Source organism: Vulpes vulpes, chromosome 2 (genome assembly GCF_048418805.1).
Source record: "Vulpes vulpes isolate BD-2025 chromosome 2, VulVul3, whole genome shotgun sequence".
Classification (NCBI taxonomy): Eukaryota; Metazoa; Chordata; class Mammalia; order Carnivora; family Canidae; genus Vulpes; species Vulpes vulpes.
The window spans coordinates 147,439,122-147,460,149 of NC_132781.1; the positions used below are offsets into that span (position 1 = coordinate 147,439,122).

Consider the following 21,028-nt stretch of genomic DNA (forward strand, 5'->3'; position numbering starts at 1 on the left):
CTGGGAGAGGACAGAGCGAAGGGAAGACTTCTCTTTCACTGCACCCTCATTTGTAGCACTTGATTTTTTTTTTTTTTTTTGACCAAATGTGCGTGTTACCTATACAAAAATTGTTATTTTTAATTTTAAAAATTATCTTTTGGAAAAACACTGGATTTTCCTAGTGTTTCCATTCATTGTGTGCGTCAAGGCATGAAAAACAGCCCTTAAGTGTCCTGTGAGGTGAATTGCTTCAACACTGAAGAGGTTCTTATCAGAAGCAGTTATTTAATATTTGCATAATTATGGATATTACCTACCAAAAGCCTTGTTTGCAGTATTATGGTTAGTTTCTACTAAAACAAATCATCCATAATGAATGTGTGAGATTTTAAGTAATAGGTAATTTTCTTTAAGATGCCATCGATTCACAAACAAAAAAAAAGAGATGCCATTGATTCTTTTTGTTTTACTCAGCAGTGAGAACAAAAGGATAATTCTACTAGGTTTTTAAATCTTTCATACGTTGTTAAAATGGAAAAATTTACTTTTAACTGTTTACGATCCCTCCAGGTCTTATAAAATTTAACTTTCTGTCAAAGTTAAGTAAGCATCATAGTCACACGAAAATACTGCATCAGTATTATGAGCCCATTTTTTACTGTTTTATTCATCTGCACATTTTAGGAGAATCACATTAGACTCAGTTATATTTAAATCTGTATAAACTGCTGTTAAATTTATTGTGTAAGCGCGAATATCCCTCAGCACTATATTTTTAAAATCTTATGCGAGACTGACAAAAATTAACTCCTGTCTTTCATTCTCACACCTCATTCAAAAATCAGTAAACTATACAAAAATAAGTACAGTACTAGAAAGCTACCTCTTTAATAGTGAAGTTCTTAAGCACAGTCTTGTTAAAAATTAACTTTCTGGCTTTTTCCCCCAGAATTTGGAGGAAATGTTTTAATGCTGAAAACTGAAGTCTGGCTAAACACTGGTTTTATTATACTAAATCCTTAAACTAGAATCTAGTTCATCTGTGTTTTGAAACCAAGTTCACCTGTTAGAAAAAACATGCAGCCCTGTAATACACGTGTGGTCAAATCACTTTCATTTTTGAAATAAAAAAAGATAAACTATAAATAAAAATCATATCTAAAGTTTTAAAATAATCTCAAATTCTGTTCTTGGTTACTATCCATTTAGTACAGTCTCCCGTAGTTTTTTTTTTTTTTTTTCAGTCTCATTTTTAAATTTATGCTCCTGCAGGGTAACTGTTGATGATTAAAAAAATGTCTGTCTCCCTGAGTCACTATGGGATTCCAGTTATTATGTTCTCTGAGTTGGAAAGGGGAACCCTAAGATGTTATCTGGTCTATTGGTTTCCAAATTTTCCTTAACAGTAGAACTTCCTCAAAAGGAACCCTTCTCAGGGGGTACTCAAAAACTAAATCAAGATGATAAGAGCAAGGTGGTTCTAGTTGGTGAGCAATCTCACCCTCTCAAAGGCTCATCAGAGCAGCCCTCCCCAAAAAACTGATATTTTTGAACATGTGTGTTATATCCCTCACAAAATTGCAGTGTACTAATCTGAAAGTTCAATTCTTCCTAGGCAAAATGACATTAAAGCATGTTGGTTTAAATATGCCTAGAGAAATATGTTGGAAATTACAGCACTAGTGGGTGAGAAGATACCGCACACTCTTTAAAATGTGACCTGGTCACTTTAAATTTGTTCCTGTGGATGTCGATGTCTAAAGAAGACTCCTGTAAAGTGAGAACATCCAAAATTGCCCTCTTAAGAGCATTTGGCCAGCAAGGAGATTGTCACATTCTGCAGGAAGGAAAATGCTTCTGCTATGGTTACTCTTTCTTAAAATGGTTGGCAGTCTGATTAGCATATGTAGGCTGGAATGATCCCAAAGTTTGCCAAGTCCATCTTCTTTCTTAACCAATAAGTAAAATTGAATTTGATTAAATTTGAGTACTCTGTTCTGTGGAACATAGTTTACTGAAAACAAGTTACTACTACCTCAAGTAGTACAGGGACTCTGATGGAACTCCAGTCTGCTTTCATTATACCAAAGAGTGGAGAGCTGGAGACCAGTTAGGCGGTGGTTGCACCCTGGCACCTCGTGATAGATTCTACAAACTTTACATTTAGTGGTTTGGTGCTTAAAACAGGAAGGCTTATTAGAAAGAGGCGCATTTAATTACTAACAGAGGTAAATTGAGCCAGCTTGAGAAAAGTAAGAGGAGTGGCTAGATATCTGAAAAGAAAAATAAAAATCAATTCTTTGATTTATCCCTTGATTTATGCTTAGATAAAAGAAGCGGGATCATCTGTGTGACTACTGTTAACCAAGATGCGTGCTTCTTAATTTGTTAATGCAGGATGGACTCTGCACTGTATGTTGTAGTTACAAAAAAGACCTAATCACGGTCATGCTTAGTCATGCTTATTCATCTAACTTTTATTGAATGATATTGTGGGCCAGGCAGTCTTCTAGTCTCTAGAGATGCATCAGTGAATCAGACAAGGCTCCTCTTTCTGGTAGGTATTGACAAATAATGAGCAAGAAAATATCGAGCGATATAAATAATAATTACAGTATTTATATAATAAAGAAGGATGAAGGAGAAAATGTAGAGCTTTTTTAGAAGTCAGAAAGGCCTCACAAGACCTGAATGACAGGAGGAACCAGCCATGCAGAAAGATTCTAGGCAAAAAGAATAAGCTAGTCCCTAAGGCAAGAATTAGCTTGGTATATTGAAGTAATGGGAAGAAGGCCCGTGTAGCAATAGGTAGCAACTGGGAGGTGAGAGAAGTGGTTAGATGCTAAATCACTAAGGACCTCTGAAGTCCGAGTAAGGGGTATGGATTTACTCTAAATGTAATGGGACTGTATTAGAAGATTTTATGAAAGGCTGTGTGATATGATCTGGTTTATGTCTTGAAAGGATCACTGACTACTGAGTACAGAATAGACTGTAGGGGACTATGGCAGAAATACCCAGTTGTCTCCCAACATCCATTTTACACTTCAGTAATTCTCTGAATTTTAATTAAGCCCATGACCACCCAACAGAAAGAGTAGATTTTCCAGCTTTCCTTAGGATTAGGTGTGATCATGTGACTGAGTCTAGCTAATTAGATGTGTGTGCAACTTTGGGAAAGTGGTAGTGTTTTTTCAGTTAAAATTTTTATTTTGAGATCATTATGGATTCTGGGCAAATGTTTTTATTTTTTTTATTTATTTTTTTAAGATTTTATTTATTCATCAGAGAGAGAGAGAGGCAGAGACACAGGAGGTGGGAGAAGCAGCCTCCATGCAGGGAGCCTGACATGGGACTCGATCCTGGGTCTCCAGGATCAGGCCCTGGGCTGAAGTCGGTGCTAAACCACTGAGCCAGCCGGGCAGGGCAAATGTTTTTAAAGGAAGAATGTCCTCTATCATTTCTTCATTCTTGCTGACGCTAACACAGGCATGGTAGATCCATGTTGGACCATTAAGATGAACTTAGAAGGAAAGTCGTATACAGCTGAACAGTAAGAAGTTTAGGTTCCTAGGAATGATAGCCTTCACTCTAGCTCTTGACTACTTCTTTCCACAGTAAGAATATATTTGACACAAATATATTCTATTTGATATAAACTGCATAAAAGAAAAGGCAAAAGTAAAAAACAACCCATACAGAACCATTAATAGTCATAGAAGTGAAAAATCTGAATGCTATCAAATAAAATTAATTTTGAAAGTGCCTAGAAAAGGCAGGTTTTAGACAGTGCCGAGGTAATTTGGTGGAAGCAAAGGGAGATCCACGGCAAGTACAGATGTTCAGAAATAAGAAATATTTGTAGAAACATTATGAGATTAGGTACCAGAGCAGAGCATTCACCAATATTTCCAAAACCAACTCATCTGCTTGCCCTCTACCCTGCCCCATCCATCTAGGCCCAAACTTGCCCCTGCCATCACCAGTGGAGACAAGGGGCAGCCTCTTTGCATTTCTTGCAGTATATTTTCATTCTTTTATTGTAGCAGTTGGCCTGTGAAGTGGCCCCCCCAGCAGCTTTAGCATCACTAGGGAAATGCAAGTTCTCAAGCCCTACCCCAAACCTACTAGGTCAAAATCTTGGGAAGTAACCCCCGTCCACCAAAATCTGTATTTTAGTAAGCTCTCTGAGTAATTGTGGTGCACACTACTGTCCCAATGATTGATCCAGTTCTCCCACCTGCATGTAGACTTTGCCAAGCGGGATTTGTACACTTTTGAACACCAGTATATATTACCAGTTAACCTCCAAAAAAGTTATGTCACTTTGCAGTCCAGTGACAATGTATGTCAGCTTCCTATATCTTGACCAACAGGGTATCTTTATTTAAATATTAGTTTAAATATATGTATTGTTTCGATTATTGGCACATTTTCCTAGTGGCATAATCTTTTTTTTTTTTTTTTCAGTTATTTGTAGTTTTTGTCTTGAGTAAATGAAGATGTTCTCCACGCAAAAGGATACATACATAATTCACCTTTTTGTTTTTTCAATCTGGTATTGGTATTTATTTTTCTGTTTAGCTTAGAAGTAGGATCTGCTTTCTTTTTTTTCAAATAATTATTAAGTTATCTGAGAATCATTTATTAAACCTATCCTTTTACTGAGAGTTTCAAATACCATACATAAAATAAAATTTGAAATATATGTGTCTGTTGCTTAAACTTTTTCTTTTTTTTTCCCGTCTTTAAGCTCCTTGAGAATAAGGACCAAGGCTGCTTGGTTCATTGCTTTAGCCTCAAGGACTGGCTTGTCAGACAGTGGGGGCTAGATATGTTTGTTGACAAATCATTTATTTCTTTCTATACTGTTGCTACATTTTGAATTACTACAGCTTTATGATAAGTATATATTATTTTTAAGTATTTTATGTCTTTATTTCTAATGTTCCTTGGCCAATATAAAAAAGTCTTCAAGATGAGCGTCAGCAACGTTTTTAGTCCCCAGAAAACTAAGATTTTGATTCAAATATATTTAAATACATGACTTGGAAGAATTGTTACCTTTACATTGTTTTATTATCCAAAACCTACTGTTTCTCCATTGTATTAAATTTATTGACTTGTTTACTTAATTTATTTTAGTCTTATTCTCTTCTCTTACTAAGGGTAATAATTTTCCAAGTAATTCTCTTGGGACTTCTAGGCATTGAGTAACATTATCTATAAATAATAATTTATCTCTTGTCCAGTATTTACTACATTGGCCAGTTTCCATTATTAAGTAACAATAGAAAGAATAAACTTGATCTTGACTTTTCCAGTGGAAGGTAAGGCCTTTAAACTAGAAGGCCTGGGGAGAAGCTAATATGACAGTGATTTAAGGTAAAAGTAGCAGCATTGAGGATCTGTATATAGCACCTTCCACAGAGTCTCTCTTTATCATGTAAGTCTTCATTAAAAAAAATTTTTAAGAGAGGGGAAGGGGTGGAGGGAAGACAGAGGGAGCAGGAGAGAGAGTCCAGGGTGAAGCTCAATGTGGAGCTTGACATGGGGCTCATGGTCAGATTCAGTCTCCTGACCCTGAGTTCATGACCTGAGCTGATAGGAGTTGACTTTTAACTGACTGAGCCACCCAGCTATACACATTATTACGAGGCCTGGACTAAACTCCAGAAGCAGGTGTATGAGCAGAAATGGTGGGCACTCCCACTTTAAGCATCAAATCACAAGCAGTTCTCTATATAACTAAGTGGTATGTTTACAGAGTTTAGAATTTTTATTTTGTCATGGATTTCTACCTTGCAGAATTAGTGCCTTCATGGGATACCCGGGTGGCTCAGTGTTGAGCCTATGACTCGGGTCATGATCAATGGGGTCCTGTGATCAAGTCCCATATTGGGCTTCCCGCAGGAAATGTGCTTCTGCCTATGTCTCTGCCTCTCTCTCTGTGTTCCTCACGAAGAAATGAAGAAAATCTTAAAAGAAAAGAAGAAGGGCCTTCTTGGATACATTATCTTTGAATTTGAAATGTATGGTATTTCTGGATTTGAGTAATTATTGGTCCTTTTGGTAAGAGGAAGAAGGGAATAGTGACATGTGGTTGGAACTAAACACAGAAGAATTCCAGTGTTTGGCATTAATGGAATTTGTTTTATTATCCCAGTCTGGTTACAGCAAGCAGTTTGCAAAGATCCTATTTTATTCAACTAGGAGGAAACTATGTTTATTATGATATAGAATTTAGAATGATTAATAGTCACACCTGTATCACTAAATATTTGTATCCCTGATTGTCATGCAGATTCACCCCATTCTTTATATAACATTTTTATATTCAGTAGCACTGCTCATTTGGTTGATTTAGTTGTGAATAGTTTTTTTAACATTTGGGGAAAAAGAAAATTGTGAGCAACCCTCTAAGTAAAGTAGAAAAGAATAATAGGTTTATTTGGGCTTACAGTTTTACTTTTAAAATGATTTACCAGGGCAGCCCCGGTGGCTTAGCGGTTTGGCGCCACCTTCAGTCCAGGGCGTGATCCTGGAGACCCAAGATCGAATCCCACTTCGGGCTCCCTGCGTGGGGCCTGCTTCTCCCTCTGCCTGTGTCTCTGCCCCCCCCCCCCCCATGAAGAAATAAATACAATATTAAAAAATAAAATAAAATGATCTACCACAGTCACACTCTGTAAATTTCATAAGTCAGATATTTTACATAGTCAGATTTTATTGATCATTATGTAATTCTATTGGCACGGTTCACCCTTTTGCCATAGTTCTGCCATTGCTTTCCTGGTTTCAGTTTGTTGATTTGTTACTTGCCCTGTCGGTCTTTGTGTTAACTTCTATACTGTGAATTATAAATGTGAAAACTAGTAAATTGTTATGCCTGTGATTCAGGATGATAAGTATACTGAGCACAAAATTTTGATCAGTTGTGTATCATCCAAATGATATTCCTTGGGAAATAGTGTCCTCTAACAAGATAAATTGATACGAACGGATGTATTATTTGCTGAATTGCCAGATACCTAATATTACTCTAGGTTTGTTTTTTTTTTTTATCAAAAATACTCTGTTTAAAAAAAAAAATGGGGACCCTGGGTGGCTCAACGGTTGAGCACCTGCCTTCAGCCCAGGGTGTGATCCACGAGTCCTGGAATCAAGTCTCACATCAGGCTTCTACATGAAGCCTGCTTCTCCCTCTGCCTGTCTCTCTCTCTGTCTGTCTGTCTCTCTCTCTCTCTCTCTCTCTCTCTCTCTCTCTGTCTCTGTCTCATGAATAGAGAAAATCTTTAAAAAATAAAAAAATGTTTCAGTTCTCCATTCCTCAAACTCTGATCCAGTGCAAAGTTGTGAAGATTTTGAAGGGAGAATTGTTCTTGTATGACAATGAGGTCTTCAGGACTACTAGCAACCAGAGAAAGGGAAGGGGAAGTGAAAGGTGTTGAGAGAAACAGAGGAGACAAAGGTCAGCAAGGATACAGGAAACTAAAGATGAAGATGTCAATGACTAGATTATAAAAGGTAAACAACTGGCAAGAATTTACTTTTTACTTTGGTGATTTGGGTAGTAGATACTCAGTACTTGCTATTGCATGAACAATGGTATGACCATCCAGCAGTCACTTAACTAGCAACCTCTTCAGCCTCATCTCTCACTGCCTCAACTCTCTCACAACCTCAGCTACCCTCATCTCTCTCACTGCTTTCATCCTGTAAATCATCTGCAGTTACTCTACATCTGAATCATGTTATAAATCTCTCCTTTCAATTTCCAGTACCACTGCCCTGCTTCAAGACCTTACCATTTTTGTTTCCTGAATGGTCTTCTCTCTCTTAACAGTTTAGACTCCATGAAACCATCAGATTATTGGTCTAAAAGACAGATGTAATATGTCATTCTCTAGTTTAAAAAACTCAAAATGAGAGGCACCTGGGTGGCTCAGTCGGTTAAGTGTCCTACTCTTGGGCTCAGGTCACAATCTTAGGGGTTTTAAGAGCCTGCTTAAGATTCTCTCTCCCTCTGCCCCTCCCCCTTCTTAATAGATAAATAATTAAAATTTTTGGAAATAAAAATACAAAATGACTTCTCATTAGGGTCAAAAGTCCAAACTCTTTAGTGTGACAGCTTTTTATGATCAGGCCTCATTCTGTCTCACCTGGTATATCTCTATTCCCCTCCTTATGCTGACCCTCCATAGATCAGTGCTCCTCCGTGTTTTTGTCCAAGCTGTTTCTTTCTCTGTATCCTGGGTTGAAGCCTGTAATATCCAAAGAGAATATACCTTTTATTTCTGAAATTATCTTCACTCTGTTCCTCTTAAGCCCCAGCAGAATGAATGGTTCCTGTCTCTGCTTCCATTATGCTTTCTGTATAACTCCTATTAAACTTGTTTTCACCTTGTATTGTAAATTCTCTTTGACAATAATAGATTGACTCCTTAAGGATGGTAGTTTCCCATCCTTTATTTCACAGAATGCCTAGCTTATAACCCTTGCTATGTGCATCATCTCATTTAATCTTCTCTACAGCCTTATGAGGTTGGTGCTACTAGGGCAATGTCTTCATTTTATAAATAAGTAAACTGAGTTAAAAAGGCCTCACAGCTGGTACACAGCAAAACTCGAACCCCAACTTGGATCCACCTAACTCATAAAGTCCATAATCTTAACTATTTTGCTGTATCCCCCCACCCCAAAACATCTGTGTATCCTTGGTGCCTACTATCCCTTGGTACAGTAGGCACTCTGTAAGTGCTTATTGACTGAATGAATAATAAAAACTCCAGTTCACACAGGACTTTGAGGCACTGTGATTTCCATTGAAAGGGAGAGTGAAAGATATCAGTGCACCATTCATAAAAATAAAATGTTTAAAAGAATCATCAAAATACATACACAAAACAATTCAATATGTTGTTGACTGGGTCTCCGAAATTTTCAACTTGGGGGAAAAGCTTCATTTTCTAAACATGCTGGCTTTTGTAATGCAGGACACCACATAGTACTGCACAACTATAAAACGTCTTGAATTTATTTCTGGGAGACTGCTGCCCCCTTACTTCTGTCTTTATTATAAATGCTCTCACAAGTCAGATAATCTAATTGAACTTTTACTGGCATAATACCTTGTAGAGCTACCCAAATAATGCATGTAAACTCTTTGAGATGGAGTACAGTAGATATAGGATAACTGAGGTCAACTAAGTTTGTTGCAAAAAAACTGTGTGTTTTTAATATATCATAAATTGAAAAATATTTTATATGCCACATGCTATTAGTGCTTGTACAGCATCAATTGTATTTTTTTCTTGGGTTGTCTTAAGTGCCAAATGGTAAAGCAGAACATAACATTTAACCCTTAAAAATCTTGAGAGTGAACATTAGTAAGAAATAGCTTTAATTAATCTTTTATCATCTGATTTTCCTTATAGATTTAGTAAAATGTAATATAGATTCGATTTTTTTAACTTTTCTTTTCTATTATTTCTCTAGTGTTGTTAATAACAGTACTTGTAGTCGAAGGGATTGCTGTGGCCCAAAAGACCCAAGGTAAAGTACTTCCAGTGATAACTTACCGCATATTCAGGACAGTGGGATGCCTTATTGGAAAGGATTGCAGCTTTTGAATACTATTTCCATAATCCCTCTGGGGTGTTGCAGTGACCTAAGGCTTTCTGTCAACCTATCAGCCTCAATTTTACTGGGTTCCACTGCAGTTAACTGGAGTAAATTGTCAACATAAAGTCTTGCCCTGATAAATTCTTTAAATTGGCATCACTAGTAGCTCCTAGCACACTATGGATTATGTCCAAAAATTAAATGAGATTCGTGCTTTATCATTCAGCAAAAATAAAAATCCCTTTTTTCAATGTAGACAAATGAAATATTTCCATCATTATCTTATTCAGAGCCCCGTGGACCTGTTCTGATTGTCCTTGTTTATGAAAGAAGATAAACTAGTTTGCTTTTTGAACGAGATTTTCATGTCAGAGCTTAGTACATTTCCCGATTCACTTTTTATTTTCATCTGAGTTCTACATACAAATGACAAAAATCAAAGCATTCTAAAAAGTTAATTATGAAAAAGCAGTTTTCCACCCCCCATGACTCCCTTCCCCATGGAGGTAACCAGAATTTTAGCTGAATCTTTTGGTATTTCCCTTCCTATTTCTAAATAATATGTTATACTGTTCCTTCTTAATTGTTTCGGGCTTTACTGTATTAGAGAATGATTTCCCACCATGGAAGATGAGCATTTAGCCCTTTCCTGCACCCACTTCCCATCCCTGACTATATATTGGTACTTTCCCTCTATACCACCTGTTTCAGTATAGTTCTGTCATAATTCTGATCACATCTGTATTCAGAATTTACATTAAGTCACTCATAGAGCTTTTTCCACATGAAAATTTTGTCTTTCAGTTTATGAAATTTTTATTTCCTTTTTTCTTTGCTTAATTTTTTAAATTCCCCTTTCTCTATTTCTGTTCCTATCTTTAAGAAACTTTTATTTGGGTATGGGGTATTTTATTGGTTTTTTTCTATTTTCCAACTGTCTTTTACTGTTTTATTCTCAGTCTTTATTGAGACTTCCCCAATTTTACCAAGAATTGGAAAACTTTTTCTGTAAAGGGCCAGACAGTAAATATTTAAGATTTTTGCAGGCCTTACAGTTTCAGGAGCAACTACTCACTTTTGCTATTGTGGTATGAAACCAGCTGTGGACCGCGGGCACATGAATGAACATGGATGTGTTCCATTGTAAACTTTATATTTACAGTAACAGGCCACAGGCCAGATTTGGCCCAGGGCTGCAATTGTAAACTTTCTACTAATTTTTCATTTCTTCTATTTTTAGAAAATTTTTATTTTCTGAATATTCTTAAAGTATCTTTGTTCTTTTTTTTTTTTTCCCTTGTTCTTATTTTATAGATATACTCTCATTTTCTCTAAGGAGATTAAATGACAGTTTTGTTTAGGTTGTTTTTTGTTTGTTTTGTGTGTGTGTGTGTGATTTTTTTTTTTTACATCATCTTTGTTTCCTCAGATTTGCTTTCTTCTTGTTTTTATTCATTGTTCATATTAGAAGCTTTCCTCAAATATCTGGTGACCCTTGAATTCTACTCTTATTTATGAGAGGAGCACTAAAATCTGATAATTAGCTGTCTCCAAGTGTAGAAGGGATTTGTTTACTGTGGCTTACATTGGTGAGTGACCCACAGTGGGGAATCCCTGAACCTACAGTGGTGGGTCTTTTTCTTTGGACTGTTTAGAGTCCCCAGAGAGGAAGCTTTCCATATTCTTTTTTTTTTTTTTTTTTTTTTTTTTTTTAAGCTTTCCATATTCTGCTTAGAGGTTCTGCATCTCACCGAGAGCCTTGAAAGAAGTTGGGTGGGGGAAGAAGCCAGAAATGCCATTCACTGGTCTCCTTGTTTGCGGGTTGGTACTGTCACCCTCAGCTGTGCCTGGTGTCTCCTAGTCTAGTAGCCCTGCTTTATCTTCTTCTGCAGAGGAATAATCTCATTTTCTAGTAGGATGACAGAACAGCAGGTACCTAGATTTGTAGAGTAGGAGAGGGTATTAGAAATCAGATTGATTCTAAATAGACTTTTAGCCAGGCCTCATGTTTTTAGGAAGCACAGTTTCACCACCACCTGTCATGCCTTATCCTGCTTGCAGGATAGTACACCAAGTACTACCAGTTTTTGTGATTGTACCTACCTCGTTGTGCCTAAGAGTTTGTTTATGCCCTTAAAAACTTCCGGTACTGTTACCAAAGTTTAAGGAAAGAGAACTAAATGCATGTGTTCAATCTACAGTCTTTAACTAAAATCTCTTTATAATATTTGGATCCTATTTGGTTTTTTTGTGTGAAACTAATTATAGAGGTACCACATCAGAGATAAACCCCTGGGATCCTTTTATTTTTATGTCACAACTGAATTTTATAGAGTTGCACCGATTTATCAGATTCTTCCACATGATTTTGCCCTTGTAAAATCTAAGCATTTTATTACCCCACTCTCCTACAGGGCAAACTTGTCCTCTGGCAGCAAGTTCTTCCCACCAGCACAGCATACAATTTTACCTTTCTCTCATTTCTGCTGTATTCAATTTGTTGTGCTAAACTTGGCAGTGGCTCTTGCAAAATTATATACACTATATGTGTAACATAGAGTGGGCAATTGTTTGGCTAAATTGTGGGGAAAAGAGCAGAATGCTATTCTCTTTTGCTATAATTTGTATTTTAATGCCATTTTTCCCTAAGATGGACAAAATATTGGAATCAAGCATATTCCTGCAACCCAGTGTGGCATTTGGGTTCGAACTAGCAATGGAGGTCATTTTGCTTCACCAAATTATCCTGACTCTTATCCGCCAAACAAGGAGTGTATCTACATTTTGGAAGGTATTTGACCATTTTCTTTTAATGGATGAATTTTAACTTTATTGTAAAACTAAGTACATTGGTAAGATGCCCAGTTTAAGCCAGTTTGAACAAAATGTAAGCATGTATTTGAATTAAACCCTAGTAATTATAAATATTTCTGAATATTGAACACATTAACAAAATAATAGTTGAAATTTTATAGGAATTTTGAATCCCCTAAAATATAATTCAGCTAAATATATCCGTATATATGAGAAACTTCTCTAGTAAGAACCTTTTAAAAAAAAGAGAGAAACTCAAACTTATTAGCATCTCTTATGCTTTATGCAAATTTATGTCCAAAGTTACATTAGTTCTTGTCATCTTTTGTTTTTCTATTCATTGTATCTCATGAACTGTTAGCTTTTCTACTCTAATTTTAATTAAGTACATTTAACTAATTTAATAAATAGCATATTCCAAAGGGGAAGATCACTATAGTTCTCCAAAGCAGCATTGTTATTAGTGATATATAGTGCAACATTAATTATGAGTTTTATATATATATATAACAGTCCTCATTCTGATTGTCTTATGTGCAACAATAACAGCAGTTGTTTTGCTTTTCCCACTTGTGTAGGATGTTTATACTTTCCTTTGTTTGTGTTGCCCTGATTTGCTCTTATTTTCTAGCGGCGCCACGTCAAAGAATAGAGTTGACCTTTGATGAACATTATTATATAGAACCATCATTTGAATGTCGGTTTGACCACTTGGAGGTTCGAGATGGGCCATTTGGTTTCTCTCCACTTATAGATCGTTACTGTGGTGTGAAAAGCCCTCCACTAATTAGATCAACAGGGAGATTCATGTGGATTAAGTTTAGTTCTGATGAAGAACTTGAAGGACTGGGATTTCGAGCAAAATATTCATTTATTCCAGGTAATGAAGTTGTTTTTTTCAGTGAGTCTCACTATGGTTTTAGAATCTTATGTCTAGAAAAAGAGAGAATTTAGTCAAGTTATACAAATCAAAATGTTAAAGAAATGAGCAGGGCCAAAAGGAAAATAAATAAAACCAAAAATTGGAAATAGAACTTTATCACTTGAGTTTTGAAGCATTTCATCGATGGTATCACATTTTTCTTAGATTTCTTTGTTTTATAATGTATATCAAGGCTAGAAACATCAAGATAAATATATTTTAAAAGATAATTCAGCAAATTATCTTTTCATAATCCTTAATAAAAAATTTTGTCAGGTTTTTCCATTGGAATGACAATTAACTACTCATTTGAATAAGTAATCTCAAAAAAAAAAGAATAAGTAATCTCTAGAAAATATTGAGCAATAGAAAAAATACTGCTCTGCATTTGGAGGCAAAAGATTTGGGTTTGAATCCTTTCCCTGCTCCCTGACAGCTATGAGATTACTCAGCGCAGTAGAACCTGAGGGTTGCTATTGGTAAAATGGGAATGCCTGATGTATTATTTTGCTGAAGCTGCCTTAATTAGCTAACTACAAATTTAGCAGCTGAAAACAACACAAATTCTCTCAGAGTTTTTGAGGGCAGAAAACCCAGCAGGGCCACATTTTTTTCTGGGAACTCTAGGGAAGGATCCATATTGCTCATGGCTTCTAGCCCAGCATTCCTGGATCTGTGGCCACATCACTCCCATCCCTGCCTCCATCTTCACATTGCTCTTTCTTCTCCAAATCCTGCCCTTCATACCATCTTGTGTTGTAATATTCACTCTTTTGTACCATATAAAGTAATACAGGTTCTGAGGATTAGGATTAGGGTCTTCATTCAGCCCCCTCTACCTATTTTACCCTACCCTGTGGTATGTGCAAACAGTTGGAGAACCGCAAAGCCTCTCTGGTATAAAACCATGCATATCCGTAACTCAGAAACACAAAGATACACAAGTTATTGCCGCTGTCTTCAAACAACTTAAAGACTAACGAGGTGAAAAAGTAACTCGGTATACCAATTATTTCATCTCTTTGCATATACTTGTTTTCATGTAAGAAGTTTGTTAATTTAAAAAATATATATCTAAATGAAAAGAAAATATCCATAATCTTACCATTCTACATATAAAAAACCACTGTTAACAGTTTGGTGTGTATCCCTTCAGATGTTTTTCTGTGTCTATTAGTTTTATGTAACTGACAGTGTACACGTATATTACCTGCTATTTGCCTAAACAAGATAATCAACATTTTTTTCTTGTCACTAAACGTGGGAATTTTTAGGTATTGTTTCAGTATTTATGTTGTCAATGCCAAAGGATAACATCTTAGGAAGTAAAGTTTATCTAATAGACTTTATTTTTTAGAACAGTTTTAGGTTTCCAATAAAACTAAGCAGAAAAAAAGAGAGTTACCACCATAGATCTCCAAACATAGCTGCCTTCCAGAATCAGCCTCCTGCTCCAGAGTGTGGTACATTTGTTAAAGTGAATGAACCTGCACTGACACATCATCACCCAAAGTCCCCATCCCCGTAGTTTACCTGAGGGTTCATTGTTGGTGTTGTGTGTTCTGTGTATTTGGGCAAACGTATGATGACATGTGTCCACTACAGTATCATACCAAGTATTTCCACTGCCCTAAAAATCCTCTGGACTCCACCTATTCATCTCTCCCCTAATTCTTGGCAAGCACTGATATTGCCGTCTCTGTAGTTTTGCTCTTTCCATGTTACATAGTTGGAATCATACAGTATGTAACCTTTTCAGACTGGCTTCTTTTACATAGTAATATATACTTAAGTTTCCTCTGTGTTTTTTCATGGTTTGAAACTCATTTCTTTAGTGTTGAATAATATTTCATTTTCGTATGTACAATAGTATATCCCTTCTATTGAAGGGTATCTTGGTTGCTTCCAAGTTTTAGCAATTACAAATAAACTTGTTATAATCATCTATATGCAGAATTTTTCTTGCCAGGTTTGTAACTAATTTGGATAAATACCAAGGAACACAATTGCTGAATCATAGAATAATTTGTTTTTAATTTTTGCTTAAGTGAATAGTGGTTGTATATGTACGTTATATTTTTTTATTACAATACAATTTTTTAATTACCAAATTATCAAAACAATGTGAAAGTTCAAATAGGACTTATATACACCAAATTGCCAGAATGAAAAAATTGCTAATTTAAAATATTTCAGTATCTTTAAATAGCCTGCAAAACCTATTTCAATACACAGTTTATTGTATTTAACTTTCTGCTCAATTCTTGTTAAAACTCTTTTTAATTCCAGATACTTTCTGCATAGTTCTATTTAAAAAGGGGGGGGGGGATTTTTAGCTTAATTGAAAATACATCTCAGAGACTTCCTTTTTTAACCTAATAAACCAAATCCAACTTTGCTGAAAGGGGATAACAACATTTCAGTTCTTTTGTGGAGAAATGTCAAAGACAAGTTTAATTAAACGCAATGGAGGGCAGCCCCAGTGGCCCAGCGGTTTAGCACTGCCTTCAGCCCAGGGTGTGATCCTGGAGTCCTGGGATTGAGTCCCACATCAGGCTCCTGCATGGAGCCTGCTTCTCCCTCTGCCTCTCTCTCTCTCTCTCTCTGTGTCTCTCATGAATAAATAAATAAAATCTTTAAAAAATAAATAAACAGCAATGGAGTAAAAAGTCATAGGAGCTACCTGCCAAATGAATCAGAATTTCTTCATGTGTAGGCAATAATTCTAGGATGTTGTCCCTCTTGCACTAAAATTTCCAAAATTATCCATTACTTCCAGGAAGTAGCAGTCCTTTAAGAGTCCTCTATCCTTAATAGATACCACCAATAACTTAGAGAATTTCATTTAAAATAGACTAATTTCTTGGGGTGCCTAGGTGTCTCAGCTAAGTGTCCAACTCTTGATTTTGGCTCAGGTCATGATCTCGATCCTGAGATCGAACCCCACATTGGGCTGCATGCTCAGCATGGAGTCTGCTTAAGATTCTCTAACTCTCTGCCTCCTCCCTTGGGCATGTACACACTGTCTCTCACAAATAGGTAGATATATAAATAAAATCTTTAAAATACACTAATTTCTCAGTAGTAGTAAGTCTTCTAGATTTACTGATCCCTAGACAAGTTTGTAAATATGACTTGAAATAACTAAACACAGTCATAATTAGCTAATTATGCATTACCTACTTATTTTGATATTTTTTTCTTTCAGTGGTAAAACTATGGAATCTTCACCCACATTATAAAGGCAATATGGTAGGGTAAGAAAAATTGCCTGGAGAATTGCAGTTCAGCCTTAGTTTTGCCATTATAAATATAGTCTAAGAAAATCATAATCTCTCATTCAGTTTCCTCATCTACAAAATGGGATATTACATAGTTTTCCTGGTATTGCTGTCATTAGCATGATGTATGTAGAGACTCTCAAGTACTATAAAATGGAAATGTAACGTAGTTTAGAAATCCCAAGTGTTTTATTATAATTTGTCTATATTTTAACTATAATCCATATAAAGTTGCTCTTATGATACATAAACTAATAGAAAAAGAGCTCCTTTTCTTCAAGTAAGACTTTTTATGTATTAAAAAGCCTGATTTTTAATACTTAAAAACAGTATTTAATTAAGAGCATTGTTTTTGATGTCTATAAGTAGTCTAAGCTGATTCATATATAAGATTTTTTTAAATCTTTTTAATACTAAAGTGTCATTATTTCAGTTAATTGATTTAGTTCATAAAAATCAAATCAATTTACTGAAATCCGTTATTGTGATATGTGCTGTTGGTTCTTAATCTTCTATAAACTACTTCACAGAGCAGAGCATTCTGTATATCGCCTCATCATTTTTTCCCTGCCATTTTGAAAACACTCCTCACTAGCTACTACCTTGTATGTGTGTAGTGAATTACAAACAACATAAAATTCACCATTTTAATCCTTTTTAAGTGTACAGGTACTTGTGAAGTACCTTTTTACAGTGTTGCACAATCATTACCACTATTCATTCCCAGAACTTTTGTGTTAACACAAGCTAAAACCTGTGTCCACTAAACACAAACTACCCATTCCCCCCTTTCCTGCAGCTTCTGGTACTGTCTATGAATTTGATCAACCTAGGAACCTCAGTAAATGGAATTGTACAATATTAATATTTGTCCTTAAGTGTCTGACTTTATTTCACTTAGTGTTATGTTTCAGGCTTTATCTATGTTGTACCATGTAACTGAATTTTCTTTGTTAGGCTGAATAGTATTTCATTGTGTTATGTATACTACATTTTCTTTATTCATCCATCAATTGCTATTGACAGAAGGCTACATGTATCCAGGTGGCATAAATAAGTTACTCATGATGGGATCAAAAGTATGAACATTACCATTTTAAAAAAACATTGTTCCTGTAAACAAGAACCTATAAACTATTTTCATGCCCAGGAAAAAAAAAAGTGATGTGTAGTCTACAGCAATGAAATCTTTCTTTTGCTTTGCTGTTAAATGAAGCATTAGACATAACTTAAGACATGAACTCTTAACTATCTCAATGCCAATTACTTTCTTCTTTTTTCTATTACAGATCCAGACTTTACTTACCTAGGAGGTATTTTAAATCCCATCCCAGGTTTAGTATATCACCTCTTTTTCCTCATGGCATTTTGATCAATCTTATTTTCCTTTGAACATCATTCATCTATTCTTTCTAGATTGCCAGTTTGAGCTCTCGGGAGCTGATGGAATAGTGCGTTCTAGTCAGGTAGAACAAGAAGAAAAAACAAAACCTGGCCAAGCAGTTGATTGTATATGGACAATTAAAGCTACTCCAAAAGCCAAGGTATTATTATGTATTGAGTCACTTTAGAGAAGAACATAAGACAGTGATGAGCATAATGTATTATTTTAATAGTGTTATACAAACAGCTGTTACAACTTTTTAAAAATTTTATTTCAATCAGATTGGGCACCTAAGATCTCAGCATTGTTATAGTTAACTACAGTGTAGTTTCAGGAATAGCATACAAACGTGGAGACTCTTAAAATATGTGTATTCCTGAATCGAGAGTGCAAGTATTGATCCATATCATCAATTCATAAAAAAACTATGAGAAGGAAAAATAGACTACAGGAGATTGAAGTGTCTTGTCAGAGTTCTCTAGGTTGGTCATGGCAGTGTCAAAACCAAAACTTAGAAATCTAAAACAAAACATTAATCTAGTGAGCCTTGGTTCTGTGTTCTTTCCACGCTGTCCTCTGCTAACGATGTAGAGCTTTTATTGGAAAGTACCACAGGGAAGGATGTTTTTAAATAACTCTGACAGATTGAGATTGGTTGCTAACTACTTTTGCTTTTTGCTTTTAATTTATACTTCTAGGAATATTCACAGTGAAAAATATATTTAATGTGGATATATGTGAAAAGAGAAAGTGAGGATAAGAGAACAAACCTTTAAAGAATTATGAAAATCAAATTTAGAGTTATGGTAATAGGATGGATTAGATAACATGAAAATCTGACTGTTACAAAACACCTGGAAACATTGGGTAAAAGATAACAGATACCCTTTTAAAAGCATAGGTAAGATTTTCTTTTAAAAAGAAGCTAATTCTTGGGACGCCTGGGTGGCTCAGAGGTTGGGCGTCTGCCTTCGGCCCAGGGTGTGATCCTGGAGTCCCGGGTTTGAACCCCACATCAGGCTCCCTGCATGGAGCCTACTTCACCCTCTGCTTGTGTCTCTGCCTCTCTCTCCCTGTGTCTCTCATGAATAAATAAATAAAATCTTAAAAAAAAAAAAAAAAAAGGTAATTCTTATGGGCTAGAAATGAAGAGAGAACTATAAACCAGAGCAATAAACTGAAAACTGAAATTGATGGTAAAAGTGCCTCTTGCCAATTTAATCTCCCCACTCCCACCCCCCACTACTTACCAACAGACCTACCAGCAACTTGGTGTTAATATCCACAGTGAGATGGAAAAGGCTTGGGGCTCACATGACCTTTGTGAGATCCCTCATAGAAAACTGGAACCCTCAAAGGGAGATAAAATTGCTGTGAAATGGTAGATTAGACGCATCTTCTACTAATACAGGTTAATAATGAAGAAGCTTATCTTTCTGGGCTCAGTCTAAGCCTCTGGTGTTTCCCCTAAAACTTTAATCTAGAGACCTGTTTTTATTAGAGTTTAGGATGTATGTAATTTACACGCCATGCCCAATCCAGGAAACACTTAATTTTTGTTTACAATTAACAAAATGGTCCTGGCCTCAAAAAAATTTTTTAGACACCTGGCAGAAATAAATACAAAATAACCACGGAGGCTGCAGGATTGCCATCAGTAAAACCCTGCTGAAGGTAAGCTCACAACTCAAATTAGAAAACATTTAAGCAAACAACCCACCAGGAGTGAATTAGCAGACAAAACAGCAAGAAGTTAGATCCCTAAGAAATTAAGTGTTTTAGATATCTTACAGGAAGGAATCAAAAAGACAAACAAGAAATGACCAGGTACCCTTTAAAAATAACCAAGTAGAACTTCCTCAGGTAAGAGGTATAGTTATTAAAGGATAGATATGAGAAAATAACCCACAATGTAGCTCAGGGAAGTGGTGGTGGTGGGGTAGGTATTGACAGTTAATCAAAACATTCAAGCTGACAAAAAGCATTGACACAAAGTGACTTCCAAAGCAAGAAAAAAGTTCTAATTGACATCTTGCTACATTGGCCATGACAGGCAATGAGGAAATCTTTAAAGCAACTAGAGAAAAAAGCTATGAGAATCATTAATAATAAAATTGGAGCCAGAAGACAATAGAATAATGTCTTCAAAGTGCTGAGAAAAAAAAATAACTGCCAATCTAAAAATCAGCACTCAACTGTCATTTTAGAATGTGGGCAAAATTAAGATCTTTCTGGGAAAAGATAATAAATGGACCAAGTGCTACATTTAAAATCCAGGTATATTCTGTTTTAAGATAACTATGGGAAAATTTGAAAATAAAACAGGAAGGATATAACAAATACCAAAAGAGATCTAATATAGCTATTGAAATAAAAATGTCACAAATTCATGAGTTTTATGTGTTAATTCAAAGTTTCAAGTTTTATGTGTTAATATAGTCTCAAAATGTACAAAATATGAATTGACAGTTGCTGAGGAATATTGACAAACCCACAGTTACAGTGGGTAATTAATTTCACCTCTCAGTAATTAAGCATACCAAAAAAAATAGTAAGGCTCAGAAGATTTAAACAACACATTATGCCTGATGAAACATGGTATCTTACTCCCAATATCCAGAAGATATGCATTCTCTACAAGCATGCACGAAACATTTATAAAATCTGATCCATACTGTAGACTAAAAACAAGTCAAATATGCTTAGTATTATGTAGAACATCCTCTGACAAAAATACAATTAAATCAGGAACGAACAACCAAAAGATAACTTTAAAATCTGTATGTTTGGTAATTTAGTATATACCACTCAGCAATTAAAAGTCACAGAAGAACTCATGATAGAAATTTGAACATACTTAATGATATTGAAAATACTATACCTCAAAATATGTAGGATGCAGCTAAAAGTACTACAAGGGAGTTTTAATATGTTTCTTTTAGTGGAAGAAAAAGATTTAATGAACTAAGTTTCAACTGAAGAAGTTAAAAGAATAACCAAAGAAATCCAAAGAAAGAGTAA

The 21,028-nt window shown here is 35.5% G+C and overlaps 1 protein-coding gene across 2 annotated transcripts in view; it reads left to right on the forward strand.

Moving 5' to 3' along the window:
- The window catches only part of NETO2 (neuropilin and tolloid like 2), a 56,903-nt gene that overhangs the window by 2,215 nt on the left and 33,660 nt on the right, over window positions 1-21,028 (forward strand). Inside the window, exons 2-6 of one of the 2 annotated variants that reach the window (XM_072750296.1) lie at window positions 9,481-9,537; window positions 12,257-12,397; window positions 13,052-13,300; window positions 17,913-17,957; window positions 18,040-18,167. In XM_072750296.1, coding sequence (XP_072606397.1) covers window positions 9,481-9,537; window positions 12,257-12,397; window positions 13,052-13,300; window positions 17,913-17,957; window positions 18,040-18,167 — 620 coding nt within the window. The remainder of the gene's footprint in view (window positions 1-9,480; window positions 9,538-12,256; window positions 12,398-13,051; window positions 13,301-17,912; window positions 17,958-18,039; window positions 18,168-21,028) is intronic. The other variant, XM_072750295.1, reaches the window with a different exon arrangement.